At 55.5% G+C, this 16775-nt stretch overlaps 6 protein-coding genes across 6 annotated transcripts; 4 read left to right on the top strand and 2 right to left on the bottom strand.

Moving 5' to 3' along the window:
* Positions 1-6: 6 nt before the first annotated feature.
* Positions 7-4372, bottom strand: DL89DRAFT_269132 (copper-translocating P-t). The gene is made up of 9 exons (XM_040888171.1): positions 4194-4372; positions 4056-4172; positions 3975-4034; positions 3948-3953; positions 3876-3920; positions 2271-3854; positions 656-2239; positions 482-628; positions 7-460 (listed from the first exon to the last, which is right to left on the bottom strand). Exons 1-9 carry the CDS (start codon positions 4302-4304, stop codon positions 398-400), a joined length of 3717 nt encoding a protein of 1238 aa, XP_040741817.1. The 5' UTR covers positions 4305-4372; the 3' UTR covers positions 7-397.
* Positions 4373-5829: 1457 nt separating this feature from the next.
* On the top strand, positions 5830-7073 carry DL89DRAFT_269131 (protoheme IX farnesyltransferase). Its single transcript, XM_040888170.1, has 2 exons — positions 5830-5951; positions 5992-7073. Exons 1-2 carry the CDS (start codon positions 5872-5874, stop codon positions 7037-7039), a joined length of 1128 nt encoding a protein of 375 aa, XP_040741816.1. The 5' UTR covers positions 5830-5871; the 3' UTR covers positions 7040-7073.
* A 439-nt stretch (positions 7074-7512) lies between these two features.
* DL89DRAFT_269130 (uncharacterized protein) lies at positions 7513-9564 on the bottom strand. Its single transcript, XM_040888169.1, has 10 exons — positions 9461-9564; positions 9295-9435; positions 9211-9261; positions 9070-9186; positions 9013-9039; positions 8962-8991; positions 8881-8940; positions 8745-8850; positions 8656-8708; positions 7513-8627 (listed from the first exon to the last, which is right to left on the bottom strand). The coding sequence occupies exons 1-10, from the start codon at positions 9506-9508 to the stop codon at positions 7656-7658; spliced, it is 1605 nt and encodes a 534-aa protein (XP_040741815.1). The 5' UTR covers positions 9509-9564; the 3' UTR covers positions 7513-7655.
* Positions 9565-9871: 307 nt separating this feature from the next.
* On the top strand, positions 9872-10587 carry DL89DRAFT_294494 (chromatin associated protein KTI12; the record flags this gene model as incomplete). Its single annotated transcript, XM_040890522.1, has 3 exons — positions 9872-9886; positions 9942-10268; positions 10318-10587. The coding sequence occupies 3 exons, from the start codon at positions 9872-9874 to the stop codon at positions 10585-10587; spliced, it is 612 nt and encodes a 203-aa protein (XP_040741814.1).
* A 348-nt stretch (positions 10588-10935) lies between these two features.
* DL89DRAFT_259197 (uncharacterized protein) lies at positions 10936-12766 on the top strand (the record flags this gene model as incomplete). Its single annotated transcript, XM_040885670.1, has 4 exons — positions 10936-11806; positions 11877-12031; positions 12112-12682; positions 12732-12766. 4 exons carry the CDS (start codon positions 10936-10938, stop codon positions 12764-12766), a joined length of 1632 nt encoding a protein of 543 aa, XP_040741813.1.
* Positions 12767-14729: 1963 nt separating this feature from the next.
* DL89DRAFT_275506 (NIF-domain-containing protein) lies at positions 14730-16308 on the top strand (the record flags this gene model as incomplete). The annotated part of the gene is made up of 5 exons (XM_040889316.1): positions 14730-15036; positions 15474-15549; positions 15604-15811; positions 15981-16084; positions 16110-16308. 5 exons carry the CDS (start codon positions 14730-14732, stop codon positions 16306-16308), a joined length of 894 nt encoding a protein of 297 aa, XP_040741812.1.
* Between the last annotated feature and the right edge of the window lie 467 nt (positions 16309-16775).

Here is a 16775-nt window from a genome sequence, read left to right as displayed (position 1 = left end):
CTGGACCTACAAAATACAGAACTAAAGCGAATAGCGCTTTGATATAAAGTTCCAGGTTCGATCTTGTCCAGTACTTTGAGGATATATTTAAGATCTGAATACCATTGGGTAAAAGAGAGAACGCTGGTTTTTACGTGTTCACAGAGCGAGTCATGCACGCTCGTTGTGAGGCTCAAAAGAGTATGAATTCCTTCAGTCAATAAAAAAATGCTCTAAGCGAGCAGTCCAGATACTATTCTGGACTATAGAATCGGATATAGAGAGGAAATATGATGGGCGACGAAAAGTGGGCACATCTTCATCAAAGCACTGTGAGATATAGTTTGCAAATCAAACAGTGATGCCATTATCCAATACAAAAAGATGTATTGGTTCTTGGAAAGTGTTTAAAAACCAGCTAGTGTTGCGAAATCGGCTCATATGCGTGCCGCGAGGACGATGGGAAGCTAAAGTACCCTGCCTTACCCTTTGCCAACGGCACCTCAGGCGACAGCGATGCCGTCATGTCATCCCCATACATAATATCGTCGCTCGACATGACATCCAGCTCCAACGCTGTGCCATCGTCATCAATGATGCCCGACATGTCAACGACAAACTCGCCGTTCTGGTTATTCGCCCGCCCCCGCTGTGTTGGGGCTGCAAGAACACGGACCTCAGAGGACTCGAGTGGCAAGGCCGTGGCGCTAGGCATGCTGCAGATTGGCTTCTTGTACAGCTTCAGCAGCAGGCTGCTGGCCATCACAGTGAGGCTACTCATGGCCATGGCCAGACCAGCAAACACAGGCGGCAGCACAATTCCCAGGGGCATAAACAGACCCATGGCCAGCGGGATTCCCAGGATATTGTACAGACTGGCCCACACGTAGTTCCAGCGGATGCGGTTGAAGATGGTACGCGACAGGTCCAGAGCCGCCACAACATCGGATATATCTTCGCGCATCAGCACCATAGTGGCTGCCTCCATGGCGACATCTGTGCCCGAGCGCATTGCAATACCGACTTCAGCAGCAGCCAACGCAGCACCGTCATTGACGCCGTCTCCAACCATCGCCACGCGCTTGTGTATGAGCTGGTGTTTCGAGAACGGACGCAGCAGCCAGTGCCGCTTGACAATAGTAGTCTCGTTCTGCAGTTGGCGCACAATTGCAGCCTTGCCTGCCGGCGATACACCAGCATAGACACGGCGGATTCCACACTCGGCAGCCACGGCCTGCGCAGTCAACGGCTGGTCGCCAGTGACCATGATGCATTCGATGTGCAGCGAGTCTTGCAGGGTCGCAATCACCGGGATGGCCTCAGGTCGCAAGACATCGGACAGCGCCAGCCAGCCAGCGTACTCGCCAGCAATAGCAACCAGGACCACCGTCCGCCCAATGCGCTCCTGTCGAGTCTTGGCCTCACGGTAGCCAGCCGGCAAGTGCACGCCCTGGTTGCCCAAGAATGCCGCACTGCCAACCAGCACCTCGGTACCGGCAGCAAACTCGCTAGCGTACTCTGCACCGGCACCAATATCGGGCATGACATGGCATTTGATTCCTTGGCCAGGAATCGAGTCAAAGTTGGTCGATAGGGCTGGCAACGCCTGCGAGTTCAGCATGGACTGTGCATAGGAGTGGATGGCACGGCCAAGCGGGTGCTCAGAGCCAGCCTCGGCCGCACCAGCCAGCAGTGCAAAGCCGCGCTGCGACAGGTGCAGCCCGCTGACTGACGGCACAAAATCCAGATCCGCTACAGCGAGCTTGCCCTGCGTCAAAGTGCCAGTCTTGTCAAACACCACCACGTCGATGCCGCTGGCGGCCTCCAGTGCCTCACCACCCTTAATAAGCACACCAAGCTGCGCTCCAACACCAGTGCCGACCATGACAGCAGTAGGGGTGCTCAGGCCCAAAGCACAGGGGCAGGCGACTACGACAACAGCCACAGCGATCTTCAGGCATCCGACCATGTAGCTGCCAGTCTCCTGGGCCTCTGCCTCGAATATGGCAGGCTTGGGGAGCGACGTGTACGACACGATGACCCAGGTAATGAGCGTGGCAAAGCCAATGCACAAAACAGCGGGTGCAAAGTATTGGGAAACCTTGTCGGCATACGCCTGGATCGGCGCCTTGGTAGTCTGGGCATCCTCAACCAGCTGCACAATCTGCGCCAGTGTGGTCTCGGAGCCGACCCGCGATGCCTTCATCGTGAATGAGCCCGTGCAGTTCACAGTACCAGCCACCAGCATGGAGCCGGGGTTCTTACGCACAGGCATTCGCCTCGCCCGTCACTGTCGACTCATCAACCTCAGAGTTACCTTCAAGCAGAGTGCCGTCAGCCGGGACCCGCTCACCAGGGAACACACGAAGGTTGTCGCCGAGCTGGATCAGCTCTGTCGGGATCTGCTTCTCGCTAGCGATCCGGCCGTCTTCGTCATACGTGATCAGGGTCGCCTGCGATGGTGTCAGCGTCATCAGCGTCGAAAGTGCAGCAGATGCATTTCCTTTGGCCATGTTCTCAAGGTACCGGCCCAGCGACACAAACGTGATCAACATCGCGGGCGCTTCAAAGAAGCAGTGTGGCTTTGGGTGCTTGCCGTGAAGTACCGACCAAAGCAGCATGAACAGCGAGAAGAAGTAGGCTAGCGATGTACCAGTGGTCACCAGCACATCCATGTTGGCATTGCCGTGACGCAGAGCCTTAAATGCGTTCTGGTAGAATTTGGCACCTATGACAAACTGCAGCGGTGTGGTCAGAACCAGCTGGACCAGCGAGCCCAGCGGCAGGCCGGGGATGAGCCGGGTCATGAAGAACGAGCTCAGAACGTGGATATGTGGGGCGATCTTGGCAACGAAGATGACCGGCAGCGAGAACCACAGCGAGCGCCAGAACCGCTGCCTCCAGGCTAGAATATCTTTGGTACGCTGCAGTGACTCGATTTGTGTGTTGTTCTTGGTCGTGTCTGCCACCAGGACATCAAAGCCTGTGCTCTCTACTACAGCTACCAGCCGACGCACGCCAACCTCCGACGGACGATACTCGATCACCGCTGTCTCCATCGGCAGGCTAACAGCCACCGACTCGACTCCTGGCTCACGCCGCACCGAGCGCTCGATCAGCGATACACACGACGCACATGTCATGCCATACACGTTCAATGTGATCTTTGCGCTAGCCGGCGTCTCGTCGGCGCGCTTCGCCTCGAACCCCATATCCTCAATCCACCCGATTATCTCGTCGGGTGTGACCCGCTGTGTGTCAAACTCGACCGTCGCGCGCTGTGCCAGCAGCGATACGCTAATGGACATGATGCCAGCTTTGCGCTTGAGCCCCCGCTCAATAGAGGCCACGCACGACGAGCATGTCATGCCATGGACCTCAAACTGGGTGGTGGTGTTGATGGAGGAGTTGTTAAGCAACGTGTCGCCGGACCTTGTGCTCGAGACCGAGTAGCCCGATTGTTTGTGGCTGCGTTCCTTGGGTTTCCGCATGGACCCGGATCCCGATGCCAGCAGCGGTTGTTCGACATTGTCGTCAGGGAACTCTGATGTGGTCTCGCTGTTGAGCGGGCTCCCTACCAGCAGCGGTCGGCCTTGCGGTGGCACTGGCTTATGATCCGTATCGCCCTGCTCCACCGCCGCATCAAACCCGGCGTCTTCGATGGCCGCAACAATGTTATCAATGGTCGCCTCGCTGGTATCAAACTCGACCTCGGCTCGTCCGCGGGGTTCCAGCTCGACAAAGACCTTCTGCACACCAGCGGTGTCCTCCAAGGCCATGGTCACCGAAGTCACGCACGAGTGGCAAGTCATTCCGGTAATCCCGACACAAACCTTTCCCTGCCCACTCTCGGACTTGCCGGCCGCAACGTCCATCTGTCCGTTGGGCTTATCAACGTCAAACCCGCAGTCTTCTATCGCGTCCACGATCGTCTGGACGCTCTGGATAATCCGGGGGTCCCACTCTACCGTTGCCTGCTCGTCCTCGAGCGACACAGAAACTTCTGTGATCCCTACCACCTCGGCCAGCGCCTGCTTTATGCTCTTGACGCACGACTGGCATGTCATACCGTGCACGCCCAGCGTTGTCTGCTTGTATGTGGTGCCGTCGAGAGCAGCGTCAAACCCGCAGTCCTCGATTGTCGTTGTTATATCTGATGCAGTGACCTTGGCCGGGTCGTAGACCACCACCGCCTGGTTGTTTTCGAGCGACACGTCGTACGAGACCAGCCCGTCGACGCCGCCCAGTGTCTGCTCTATCGAGTGCACACACGAGTGGCAGGTCATGCCCTGCACATTCCACTTTTGCTTGTCGAGCGTTGCCATAGTGCCTATGCTGAAAATATGTGTAAAAGGATGGTTTTTGGGAAAGAAGAGGAAGAGAAGAGTCTGCGAAAGAGAAAGGGGGCGGAAGCGGGCTCTTGAGTGGCGGAAAACGGGACAATTATTTTTGGCCAGCTATTTTCGAGTCAAACAATAATGCCAAACAGATTTGCACTCCCACTAGCCAACCTTGTGCTTGCTGCAACGTCCACTTCCACCTCATTATAGCCACTGTCCAGAAGCCCGAGTCCAGGCCGCGACGAATGCGACAGAGCCGTCGTTTCATAAAAGTCTTGACCCAGCCCATGCTGTCGGGAACCCCTTGTGTCTGTGTCATTCCTGCGTAGAAGGATGTCCGCTTTACGCTGGTTTGCGTCTCCCCACACCCCCCGCACTGCTTCAAAAGCGCATGGCCATATGGCATGTTTGGGATGTGGAATATCAGCGGAGTAAATGCAGCCGCGCATTCACGCCAATATACATGGCGTTAATTAACAATATAGTTGACACAGACCAATAGCGCGCAGCTGTTGAGTATTCTGCAGCGGGAAATGAAGCGCAACACAGGGCACTCGCATAGTGGCGAGGGTGCTGCTGGCGCGCGGTTGGAACGGGAAGCCTTGAAACGGAAGACCCGAAACAAATATTGACTCTCCGGCGCAATTCTGGCCCAATCAGAGGTGGAGGCGGGCCCTGCTACTGTATGGCTCAAGGCTCGGATACAGTCCTGGATGTGACTGCTCCACTGCTGGCGACTGTTGTCTTTGTATGGACCGCGTACTGCGCTAGTTTTCTTGAACAGGACTACCATATCCAACCAGATGGCGCACACTCCCACGCCTCCACTGCATTTTTTGCTACCGTCGCCACCTATTTCACTCTCAAAGCTGGACTATGAAGATATAGGGCTAATATGAAGTCGGGGCGCCTCTTGTATTTGATGCACGCGAAATACAAACTTGGTCAAGCAAGCACACCACAGTAAACCTCTGCCACAAGACATCCACTTTTGTTCAGGTGCTTGCCTGTAAATATTTGGTACCCTGTGCAAAGTACTGAAATGGTATGCAATTGTGGGCGGCTCTTATGACTTTGAAGAGTGGGTGATTAGCTGCTGTACCTGGGCTCGTTTGCCAGGCTGGGTTGCTATGTGTGCCGGCCGATAGGATATGATGTGGCAGCAATAGATATACAGACAAAAGAGAGCGAAGGTGAAGCGCGCATTTTCTTGCGATCCGAATGAAGAACGTGGAGTTGATAGATGAAGCGACTATAGGGATATTTCCATGAAAGCATATACTATCAGCCATCTTTCCTCCATCACTGGAGCCCTAAAAGCATATAAATCCAGGCTATACTCTGTGTTCACGCTCAGGCCTTGCCACAGTGCTTGCTGGTCGATGGCCATTACATAAACCACGCCCGGCTCGGTTCACGCTTATCTGAGTTGCCAGTCACGAGCCGTGATTCCTGCTCCCGATCGGATTCTGAAAAGCCAGCAACCTGCGTTTTCCTCACTGCGCTCCTACAGCCTTCTTTTCGCCCTACCTCCCCTCAAATTCGCATAGCAATGATTAGACAATTATCGCAGCAGCTTGCAGTGCAAACAGGCAGGCTGAATGTTCTCCAGCGGAATGCACAGATTCGCCGGTTTGGACACCTCCCAGTCTCGGATAGTCTCACAAACTAGCCTGCTCCCTCGCTCACATTTTTCGCTCTCGTTGACGAAGGCAGCTAGCCAGCAGCGTTTCACGCACATAACCAAAACACCGCAGCTCACAACCACGCGTACAGATGCCGAGCCGCGGTGGAAGATCCAGTCAGCAACGAAGTTGGTGGATCTTCCCAAGGTGTACAGCGACCTGTCCAAGGACAAGCTGACGGCATTCGTGGTGCTGACAGCCATGGCAGGGTATGCGATCGCACCAGGAGCGGCACAGATAGGCACGCTGTTTTGGACCACCTTTGGCACAACCATGTGCTCTGCCAGCGCCAACGGGTTCAACCAGTGGATCGAGGTGCCGTATGATGCGCAGATGAGTCGGACACGCAACCGGCCACTGGCGAGGTACGCGTTGTCGCCTCTTAACGCTTTGGGCTTCTCGGTGGCTTCGGGAATCGTTGGCGTGGGGTCGTTGATGGTGTTTGTTAATCCGCTAACGGCGGGTCTGGGAGCAGCGAACATTGTGCTCTACGCATTCATATATACGGCAATGAAGCGGATGACTATCGTCAATACGTGGGTGGGCTCGCTGGTAGGCGCAATCCCGCCGCTGATGGGGTGGGCAGCTGCAACTGGCACATTGGGTCCCGGCGCATGGGTTCTGGGTGGAATGATGTTTGCGTGGCAGTTCCCCCACTTCAACTCGCTGGCGTATACGCTGCGCGCAGACTACTCGAAAGCCGGCTACCGGATGATGTCCGTGACGCATCCGCGGCTCAACGCTCGCGTTTCGTTGCGCTATGCTCTGCTGATGTTCCCACTGTCTGCAATGTACCCGTGGTTGGGTGTCACCGACATGTGGTTCTTGCTGGACTCGTCGATTGTTAATGGGTTTATGGCATGGTGTGCCTACCAGTTCTGGAGACATCCAGATGTGAAGAAGTCGCGGCGGCTGTTTTTCAGTAGTCTGGTGCATTTGCCAGTGCTGCTTATCCTGATCATGGCACACGAGTTCATTCAGGAGCGGTATATTGCCAGTGCCGAGGAAGAGAAGGCGAAGGAGAACAAGGAATAGTGTTTTATCATTACTATGGAATGTAATATGCAAGACATGCTGATAGGATACTCAATGTGCCTGCTTGGATCCATCTCCCTTGAATAATGATAAAGCTCTGGTTAGCCATTATGAATCTCTACTCATTTTTCTCTTTTATACTAGTGTTTGGTATCCCAAACAAAAACAGTAAGGGCGCTAGTGGTCAGTCTTCCAAATAGCATTTTATAACCAGCAGCCATATATAGCTACTAGAATTTTTCTGCTCATGATGCAGCCTTAGCTGCTAGTCAGTATAGTTTGACATGTTAATAAAAGCATCATAGTGAACCGAGCATTTGAATATGCATGCTGAGCAGGCCATTAAGGCAGGAGATGTCCAAAGGTCACCATTACACTAACAATCACCCAACACATTAAAATGATCATTTCACTGTGGTGCTTCTATCAACATGTCAAACTATGCTGACTATTAGCCGAGCTTGCATCGCAGGACAAAGTATTTCTAGTATAGGTAGTAAAGGCAATACCATGAACAACTAGGACCAGAATGCATGCATAGTATTTGCAAAGGATTTTTGCTGCTGGTAAATACATGCCTTTGACATGTATTGAAACCCTGTAATGGTATAGTAGTCTACTGCTTGCTCTGCTTTGCCTTGTCAGCAAAGGCATCGATGCCAAACACATCATCCTTTTCAAACTCCACCGGCCCACTCCTCGGGTTGCTGTCCTTCTTCGACCCCTTGAACCCGCTCAGTGCATTTCCAAATCGATCGCTGTTCAAAAGACGATCGGCCTCCGCCGCCGCTTTGCTCTCCTCCTCAATCGCCCTGGGGCGGTAGCTATTGACGCCCCGCCCCTTGGTGTTGAACAGCGGCTTGTCATACAAATTGTACGCCTCCTCATCTTGCAGTGCTGCGTTGGATGCGCTGGGCTGGTTGAACAGGCGCGAATCGAACAGGCCTTCGCGCGACGCCGTGGGCTTGGCCATGCCCAAGGCGATCCTCTCCGAGATGTCGCGGCTCTCGTTCTTGCGCAGGTATTTGGCCTTGGCCTCGTTGCCCATGCGGCTTAGGCGCAGCTCACGCTCGTTCTGCTTGCGCAGCTCACGCCGGAGCTCGTCGCGCTTCCGAGCACGTGCGGCTTCCTTCTCGTCACCGCTATCATCGTACCGTGACCGGCCAGCCCGTTGCCCAGGACTGCGGCTGCGTTTGCGCGGGGGTTCTTTTTCGTCATCGCTGTCCTCATAGCGCGACCGGCGGGCGCGCTGGGCAGGGCTGGGGCTACGTGACTTGTCATTGAAGAACGAGGCTGCTGAGGGGCGGTTGGCGCGGTGCGGGGACACGCTTGGCGAGCGCGACCCTGGCGAGTCTGGCGTGGCATCACGGACAGGCGTGCGCTCAGCAGCTGCTCGCTGGCGCGGTCCGTCAATGTCCACTGGCTGCCGATTGCCAGCTGCTGCTGCACGCTCCTCACGTGCCCGCTGTGCTAGCATGCGCAGCCTCTCTTCCTTTGCCTCCTTCTCCTTGCGGGCCAGGTTCTGCTGGATGTTGGCGCGCTGCGAGATCTCCTCTCTGGCATTGCGCTCTGCAGATATCAGGGCCTCCTGAGAGCTTGGCAAAGTTGTCGCTGACCTCCAGCTGCTCGAGCCCGCGGCCCTCAGTGGCCAGGCGCTTGTCAAGAGAGACTGTGAAGCCATGGATGTTCTTCCAGTTGGATACACACGGCGGAATCACCCACTCCTTCTGCTCCTCGGCCGTCAGTTTGCGCGGCGGCGAGTGCATGACGGGCGCGGGCTTCTCTGGTGCTGCCTCGGCCCCCCGCCGGTGCTTGAATTTGGGCGGCTCAAATGGATCCACAGGCATCTCCGACACTCGCACTATGCGCTGAGACGCGCCCGAATTAAACTCGGCCCCTTGCTGGCTTGGGGTGTACCTCACATACGACGGCTCGCTTTTGCCGCCAGCACCCTTGGCTGGCCCGCCTTTGACTTTGCCGCCAGCCAGCTTCTCCAGGGCCTTTTTCGTGCGCTCTGTGGTTTCCCGCACCGTCTCTTGGTCAGGACGCTCTGGAATCGCGTCTTCTTCGTTAAAGTCGCTGCGTTGGCGCAGCGGGATTAGCTCCTTGAACTGCGACTGCACGATCTCGTTCTCGCGCCGGCCGTGCTGTGCGATCGCGTCGTACTTTACGTTCCCTTCGCTGTCGACCTGCTTGGCCAGTGCGTTGCTTTTCTTGCCCCGCTTGCGACCCATGCCGAGTGGGTATTGCGCAACATGGATCTCGGGGTATGCGCCGCCATCGCCAAAGTCTGAGGCAGTCTTGGGTACCCATCCTTTGCGCTTGCCATATGGCGGAATGGGTGCTGGAGCATTGCGCAGAGCCACTGCTTGGCTCTTTAGTGTTTCGTCAGGTATCTGGCTCATCTCTGCTGCGTTCGACTGCTCTGCTGTGTTTCGGGTCAGGTAAAAACTGTGAAATCGAAGACATTTAAAAAGAGTAGAGACTATTTCGGATGCGAAGGAGAAAAAAGACACAAAATTTTCATTTGGCTCACAAACTGCGCTCTCCCCAAATCAACAAAAAAGCTTCTACTTCAACCTAATCAGCTGGTAAAATGGGTTCCGACAGTGGCGCCCTTTTTGTTTTTTTTTGCCTCTGCTCCTTGCCTTCCAATTCATTTTTTTCTTACAAAGGCTTTTTTTTGTTTGTTAAAATGCCTCTAATTATTCTGACCGGATACCCGTTCCAGTGGCAAATCGACGCGAGCCGCCGAGCTGAAGCAGCTTTTCGAGCAGCGTATATCGCAGCCCGAGAACAGCAACCGCATCCTTACAGTGCAGGTGGTCAGCGATGACCAGCTCGGAGGTGCCGCACAGCGCCTACACCACGGCCAATGAAGAGAAGAAGGCGCGCGGCACAGGTCATGTCAGCAGTGCAACGGCACCTGTCGCGCGAATGCATTGTGATCGTGGACTCGCTAAACTACATCAAGGGCTTCCGGTACCAGCTATTCTGCGTAGCGCGCGAGATGAGCACGCCGCACTGTGTGATCCATTGCGCGATTCCCATTGAGGAGGCGCGCCGAATCAACGACTCGAGGCAGGTACAGGGGTATGAGGCGACGGTTTTCGAAGAGCTGGTGATGCGGTATGAGGAGCCGAACGCGGCAACCAGGTGGGACAGCCCGCTGTTCACGATTATCCAGCATATGAATGACCCGATCCCGTTCGACAAGGTGTGGGATGCAGTGGTTGAGAAAAAGGCGACCGCCACCGACGTTTGCGACAGCGGTGAAGCCGGTTACGGGCGGGAACTACCTGTTCGAGTTCGACCGGGCCACTCAGGAGGTTATTACGGCAGTGCTGGATGCACAAAAGTCAGGGGTGCCCATGTCGGAGATCGCAGCGCCGGGATCAGGGACGAAGGTGCAGATGCCTGGTCGCAATGTCACGCTGGCTGAACTGCGGCGGCTGCGGAGGCAGTTTACGAATCTGAATCGCATGGCTACACCCAAGATCGATCGTGTGCCAGAGCTATTTGTCGACTACTTGAGTACCAATCTCTGAGCTGGCCGTTGAACGTACTGTAGCACATCAAGTGCATGGCGTACTGCATATATACGATGAACTCTGCCGATTTTGCAGGCAACTGCTCGCATTCTATGGCAGCGAGCATCTATTGAACCCAAGAAAGCTGAGCCATTGCCACAGTAGATCGGCGATTGTCTCGAAATTAGCAGCATTTGCGCAGTGGACCAGCGATTTGTCTGTCCCATTTTTTCCTCGATCAGTACTGCAGAGGGTACCAGTGAGGCTGCGCAAGTGCGCCTCGTCCAGCTTCATTGTCAAATGAGGTGCTCTGCTCACAAAAACATCCGACGTTAGCCTCAAAAGCTCTTTTACTTAGACGACATAATGGCAATCCCCAGCGGCATTAATATCCCTTGTGGATTCGACAGTATCGACGAGTACGTAGTAGTACTGAAGCAGATGTACAAAGAGTTCGCCTATCTGCCCGCGATGCACATTGTTGACTTTTTGGTGGAGGACCATTGGAGCGAGCTTCCCCAGGACTGGCAAGAGTACTTTGACTCGAGTGCATTTGACATTGAGAGCCTGATTCCAATGGCCTCCCAGGGCCAGGTGCCTGCGGATTCGCCAGAGTCGCTGAGCGGCTTTGTCCGGCAGATGTTTGGGCTGCGATTTCCGCGCGACAAAATCGACACGGGCGCCTCCGACGACAAAGTAGCAGTAGGCGATATCCAAAAATACTTCCTCAACGGCATGAAGCCCAAGAAACAAGCAGAGGTCATTGATCTAGCACACCTGGTCAGCCAAGTTGCCCGCGAAACCGGCACCGAGCTCGTGGTCGACGTGGGAGCCGGGCAAGGGTATTTGTCTCGGGTGGTTGCATATTCGGCGGCTGGCAGCCGGGCGTCAGTGCTGGCGGTGGACTTTGCGCAAGGCCAGAAGCGCGGCGCCGAGACATTCCAGAAGCGACTGATCAAGCAGCTGCGCGGAAAGAAAGCACAGACGGACGGGTACCGGTGGCAGGAGGGCGATGAGCAGCGGCTGGTGCACTGCGTGGTAAAGGTTGGCATGGATAGCACCGGCGAGCTGGTGCAGATGGCGCGTGACCAGGCGGGTGGCCGCAAATGGATGCTGTGCGGGCTGCATGCGTGTGGCGATTTGTCCAGCGCTATCCTCAAGGCGTTTGTCGAGTCGGACGCGTCGGCGGTGGCGCTGGTCCCGTGCTGCTACAATTTCATCTCGGAGAACTGCGGCGGTAAGTGAGAATACACCTTGGTTCATGACGTATATCGGCGCATTGTCCATTCAGTGATTGTTGCGTGTAGACATGTCAGGATTCCCGTTGTCGACTGCGTTTGCGGGTGTCGAAATCGGCATGAATGCGCTGAAGACAGCGTGCCAAGCGACAGTGCGCTGGGAGGGCAAGCCAAGCGAGACAATGGAGTCATTCAAGCGCAACTACTTCCGCGCCTTGTTGCATGTAAGTTTTTCTATTTCCACCACAGCACCAGGCCAATTGTCGCAGGGGGGATGAATGGGCACTAAGCACTTCTCGTATAGTACTTTATGATCTTGAAGGGCCAGCTGTCAAAGCACGACAGATTCCCGACTGTGGGCGGCGTGACCAACACCGAGCTGGCCGAGGCAGTGGAGCGCGAGCAGATGCAGGACATGGCCGAGGGCATCGACAAGGAGTTTGCGCTGTATGTGTATGCGGCTTTGCGCAAGATGCAGAGTAGCTGGCACCCGAGCCTGGGCGAATGCCTTGAGTGTCGTCGGAGCATGGAGCACGGGTTCAGGCAGATGGCGGTGGTGTGGACGCTGCGGTCGATAGTCGGGCCGCTGATCGAGGGCATGCTGGTGGTGGATCGCGCCATGTACCTGGCCCAGCACTGCAGCAGCATCAGCGCCTTTGCGCTGTTTGACCCTGTCACTTCCCCGCGCAACGTCGGTGCTGGTCGCGCGCCGCTGAATGACGCCCTGGATGTCCCAGAAGCCCGGCGGCTGAAATGTGAAAAAACTTTTGAGGCGCTTTGTTTTCCTGTCTGTGATTGGCTCATGCTGAACCTCAATAAAATAAATCGCCACTTTGCGATCTCTCGCAATATCTTTCCCCCTTTGCAGCCAGCAGGTTGCCTTTCGCCTTCGCTCTTCACCGATATTGTTTTTTTTTTTTTCAGATACCCACATACACTTTGCCGGGCAATATTATTAATCAGACTGCTTTTTTCCCTTAAAATAAACTCTTGGCGCACCACATATCAGGCCAGAAAGGGGAGAGCCAGCTGGACATACACACTGCTTCATCCCAACATACACCAACAAGGCCGTCTGTTTTGAGTGTATTCTGGAAATTTCGCTTTTCTCCATTCCTCCCACCTTTACCCCACCGACAGCTTGGAGCACCCTTCTTTTTCTTTTCTACAGCTTGGAACGCGGGGGGATACGTTTATTCGGCCAGAGACTCACTAGGTACGGGGGTGCCTTTTTTTCTTTGCTGGACTACAGCACGCACTGCATTCGCCTCATTTCGTGGCTCGTGGCCTAACGGGACCAACGTTTTCAATCATTAGGACATGGGAAACGCTAGAGTTGGCCGTGGCCCCACCGAAGAGGAAAGCACACTGAGCGGACACGCTCCCAGCACAGCCCCGGCAGTCGACATTACACTTTCGAAGCCGCACGCATCGGCCAAGGCGTCGCGGACTGGACTTCGCCTGCGCAAGCTACGCGGTAAGTAAACCTCTACTATCGGGCCCAAAAGCCAGGTTATTGTGCGGAAGAGCGGTAGCGCTCACCCGCTATTCTCTCGCATTCTGCTCCAATGTGCGTGTCCGTGGCCCGCAGAGCGCAGTAGTGTTTTTAAAACAACAAACACCGGCGCTGGGCCAAGCAGCGCTGCTCGAGTGGCGGGGGGACTGCTTCAATGTGTGCGTGCGCGGCGGGGGCAGGCACAAATGGCTGCCGATACACCAAACACCGTGCTTCTTCGCCCAAGCTCTGGTGGCTTGCCTTTCTGGCGGTGGGATGGCTCCCGGGCATGCAGAACAATGGAGCTGTGGTTAGAAAAGCCTGTTTGCAGCCGCCTGCATTCTGCTTCTAGGGACGCAAAGTGCGCTGCCAGGAGTGCGTCCTATTCTTCAGGCGCCAGCTGGGGCGGAGGGCTCTTTCTGAACCCTACTGGGGATGGGAGGGCGTCTGAGTGTCGTCTTCGTCAGCTCCTTGGCCACGGCCATCCCCCTTATTTAATACGCGCGACTCGGCCCGATGCCCTGTGTTCTTCTTGGGCGCTCATTATTCATTCTCCGAACGCATGCGCAATCCGTGCCCCTGTCTGTTGTTGTTTTTCTTCGCTGCCTATTGCTCGAAAAATCGCCCACCAGCCGTGGAATACAAGTGATCGCCGACCTTTTCCTTTTCTGCTGCAGAGCGACCAGCTTTTGTTGTCAACAATTCCAGCGCACAAGTCACTCCCTACTTCCGTGTCAATCTTCCTTCCCTTTTCACTCGCCTTGCCTCGCCCCTCCTCCTCTCTCCCACTCTCCCACTCCCCACTGGCGCATTCACTCACATACGCGCGCTGTGTAGTAATTTTGCTCTTCTTTTGGTTTTCCTTTCCACCGCTTTTGGCCTTTTTTGCCGCCCCCTTCTATTTCCACGGCCCCGTAACGCGTGGGGGTTATTTATATACCTCGCTACTTATGCCACATACGCCTTCTATAGAGCGCGGACAGCTGCTTCTAGCACGTACCAAGTTTACACACCGCCACTACGACCACCAGGATAGCAACAAAGGCCTTGGTGCCCAGGCTGACGACAGCGCAACCGCAGTGCCGCTCGCATCGACAGGCGGCGGCTACGACCACAGCGCCAATAATGCTCGAGCGGATAGCGGCGCTCACTTGACAATGAACAATCAAACCAAGGGCGCCTCGGGATTCCAGGTGTCGTCGGCCCAGAACGCCAGCAACCCGTCCATGGCAGGCAGGCGGATCTCGCAGAGCAGCGGGCCCGCCGTCAATGCGCGCAAGACAAAGCTTGTGCGCGTCCCACGCAACACCCAGAGCCTGGACGCCAACCGCAGCCAGGAATTCCGTCCGCGCCCCAGCCTATTCTCGCGGCTGTTTGCCTGCTGCTCGCCCGTGCCTCTGTTTTCGCGCAGCCCCTCCTACGGCAGCATGCGCAACGACGCAAACCGGCAAAACCGAGGGTCGGCGGAGACCGACGCTGCGCAGTCCCAGTGCGACGACTCCGAGCGCCGGGTTAAGCAGGAGCAGCGTGCCCAGGGCCAGCAGAGCCTCGCCGAGTCCACCATCGAAGACGAGTCAGCTAATGAAGACGAGCAGCTTTCCCACCAGCGGCTGGAGCAGCAGCAGCCGCTCCCCACTGTCAAAGTCACCCCCGACCCGGCCGAGGATAATGCGCGAGAAGGCGACCGACTCATTCCAGCCGCTGAGGAGGATGCCACCTCAGCAGACGAAGACGGTTTCACAAGCCCGGGCTCTGGTCTTCGCGGAGCCCTCAATGGCACCACGTCCCCAGTCCGCCGCTGTCCGCTCGGCCACGGTACCGCAGGTCTCTGCAATTCCCTCGTCGGCAGCCGCTTCAGCACAGACCAGCGACTACGGCACGCATAGTTCAGCCTACTCGGACTTGGGCACTGACGCCGGCGTCAGCTTCAGTGGGCAATTCGGTGTACCGCACTCCACCCACGTCGTTCGGGGGTCGTCGTACCTGCAGGGGGAGCTAAACCGCAGTGACAGCCGCATCGCGCTCGGCCAGGGCAAGGCCAGCGAGACACCGGCCAACACCATTGGCAAACTATATATGAACGACCGCTCGACTGACCAGCTGTACCGCCACTCAACCACGTCATCCGAGGCTGACCGTGACAGCCTGGGCGGTGAGGATGACCTCGACAGCGAAGAGGAGAACGACCTGCGCGCAGAGATTACGTCGCCACCGGGAAACGTCGCGACTGAATCGTCCGAGCGCCTGGTTACGCATATAGTGAACCAGTTTTTGCTCGGCCCGCTGGCGCCTGAGCTCAAGGGGAAGAAAGTGCCTGGTTCTGGATCTCGACGAGACCCTGGTGCATAGCTCGTTCCGCGAGGTCGACAACCCCGACTATGTTGTCCCTGTCGTCCTCGAGGGCCAGGAGCACAATGTCTATGTCGTGAAGCGCCCTGGTGTTGACGAGTTCATGCGGATTATGGGCCAATATTACGAAATTGTGGTGTTTACAGCCTCGCTCTCTATGGTAAGTGCTGGGCGGCTATGCATGTTGAGACTGTGGGGTGTAACCCGCAAGCCATCCCCATGTTGTAGATGCTGTTGTTTTGTTGTGGTTTTCCTAGATGTGCCGCTCAATTCTACTAACAAACACCCCTGTCCGCGCCACTGGCCTGTTTGCCTTCTTTCTGTTGTAGTACGCCGACCCTGTTCTCGACCTTCTGGACAAGAGCCAGGTTGTGCACCACCGCCTGTTCCGCGAGTCCTGCAACCTATACAACGGCAACTATGTCAAGGACCTGTCGCGTCTTAGGCCGTGACGTAAGCCAAGCTATCATTATAGATAACTCGCCGGCGTCATATGCCTTCCATCCGAATAACGCCATTGGCATCAGCACCTGGTTCAACGACCCCCACGACACTGAGCTGCTCGACCTCATTCCATTCCTGATAGACCTGACCAATGTGGAAGACGTGTCAGCTGTCCTGGGCATCAACCACGACCATGCCGCTCTTTCACTCTAGCAAGGCTGGGTCGACCAGTCCTATACAATGGAGTCACCCCCCCCTTTTCACTCCGGATGATGTGGAGAGGAGAGTACACTGCGCTGTTTGTCATTTACTCTTCTTTGTATGTTAGTAATATGTGTATGACTTGACCTCCGCTCCCGAAGAAAACATTATCTTTCCCTATGTCCTTAATACCTCCACCAGCACATCTCTATATCTTCTTCTTATCCTATCCTCCGCTTAGTCTCTATCTTTCTGTTAGTTTTTTCTATGTACTCGATGTTTACTCGCCTAAACACACATATTTCCGCTTATTCTTCTTGAGCCATCTCTCCCAGCATGCTCATGCTCCAGGCAAACTTTACTCCCACATCTCCTCTTCATCAGCTCGCGTTGCCTGAGTCACCTACTCTGCTGCTGCTGCCACAAAATGAATCGCACTCTGGATCTATCGCTTCGCAGTCGTACTGTATCCACTGCAT

Source organism: Linderina pennispora (genome assembly GCF_002104995.1).
Source record: "Linderina pennispora strain ATCC 12442 chromosome Unknown DL89scaffold_11, whole genome shotgun sequence".
Classification (NCBI taxonomy): Eukaryota; Fungi; Kickxellomycota; class Kickxellomycetes; order Kickxellales; family Kickxellaceae; genus Linderina; species Linderina pennispora.
This window is presented reverse-complemented; position numbering and strand designations above follow the sequence as displayed.

Coding starts and splice junctions, on each gene's coding strand:
- DL89DRAFT_269130 (XM_040888169.1), bottom strand. CDS start 9,508: ATGTCTTCGATTTCACAGTTTTTACCTGACCCGAAACACAGCAGAGCA. Junction 9,040..9,069: donor AGCGTCCTGACCAAGAGACG/GTGCGGGAAACC, acceptor CGCACGAAAAAG/GCCCTGGAGAAGCTGGCTGG. Junction 8,628..8,655: donor GCGGGCTCGAGCAGCTGGAG/GTCAGCGACAAC, acceptor CCAAGCTCTCAG/GAGGCCCTGATATCTGCAGA.
- DL89DRAFT_269132 (XM_040888171.1), bottom strand. CDS start 4,304: ATGGCAACGCTCGACAAGCAAAAGTGGAATGTGCAGGGCATGACCTGC. Junction 2,240..2,270: donor CTGAGGTTGATGAGTCGACA/GTGACGGGCGAG, acceptor CCTGTGCGTAAG/AACCCCGGCTCCATGCTGGT. Junction 629..655: donor TGCCACTCGAGTCCTCTGAG/GTCCGTGTTCTT, acceptor GCCCCAACACAG/CGGGGGCGGGCGAATAACCA.
- DL89DRAFT_269131 (XM_040888170.1), top strand. CDS start 5,872: ATGATTAGACAATTATCGCAGCAGCTTGCAGTGCAAACAGGCAGGCTG. Junction 5,952..5,991: donor CGGAATGCACAGATTCGCCG/GTTTGGACACCT, acceptor CTCACAAACTAG/CCTGCTCCCTCGCTCACATT.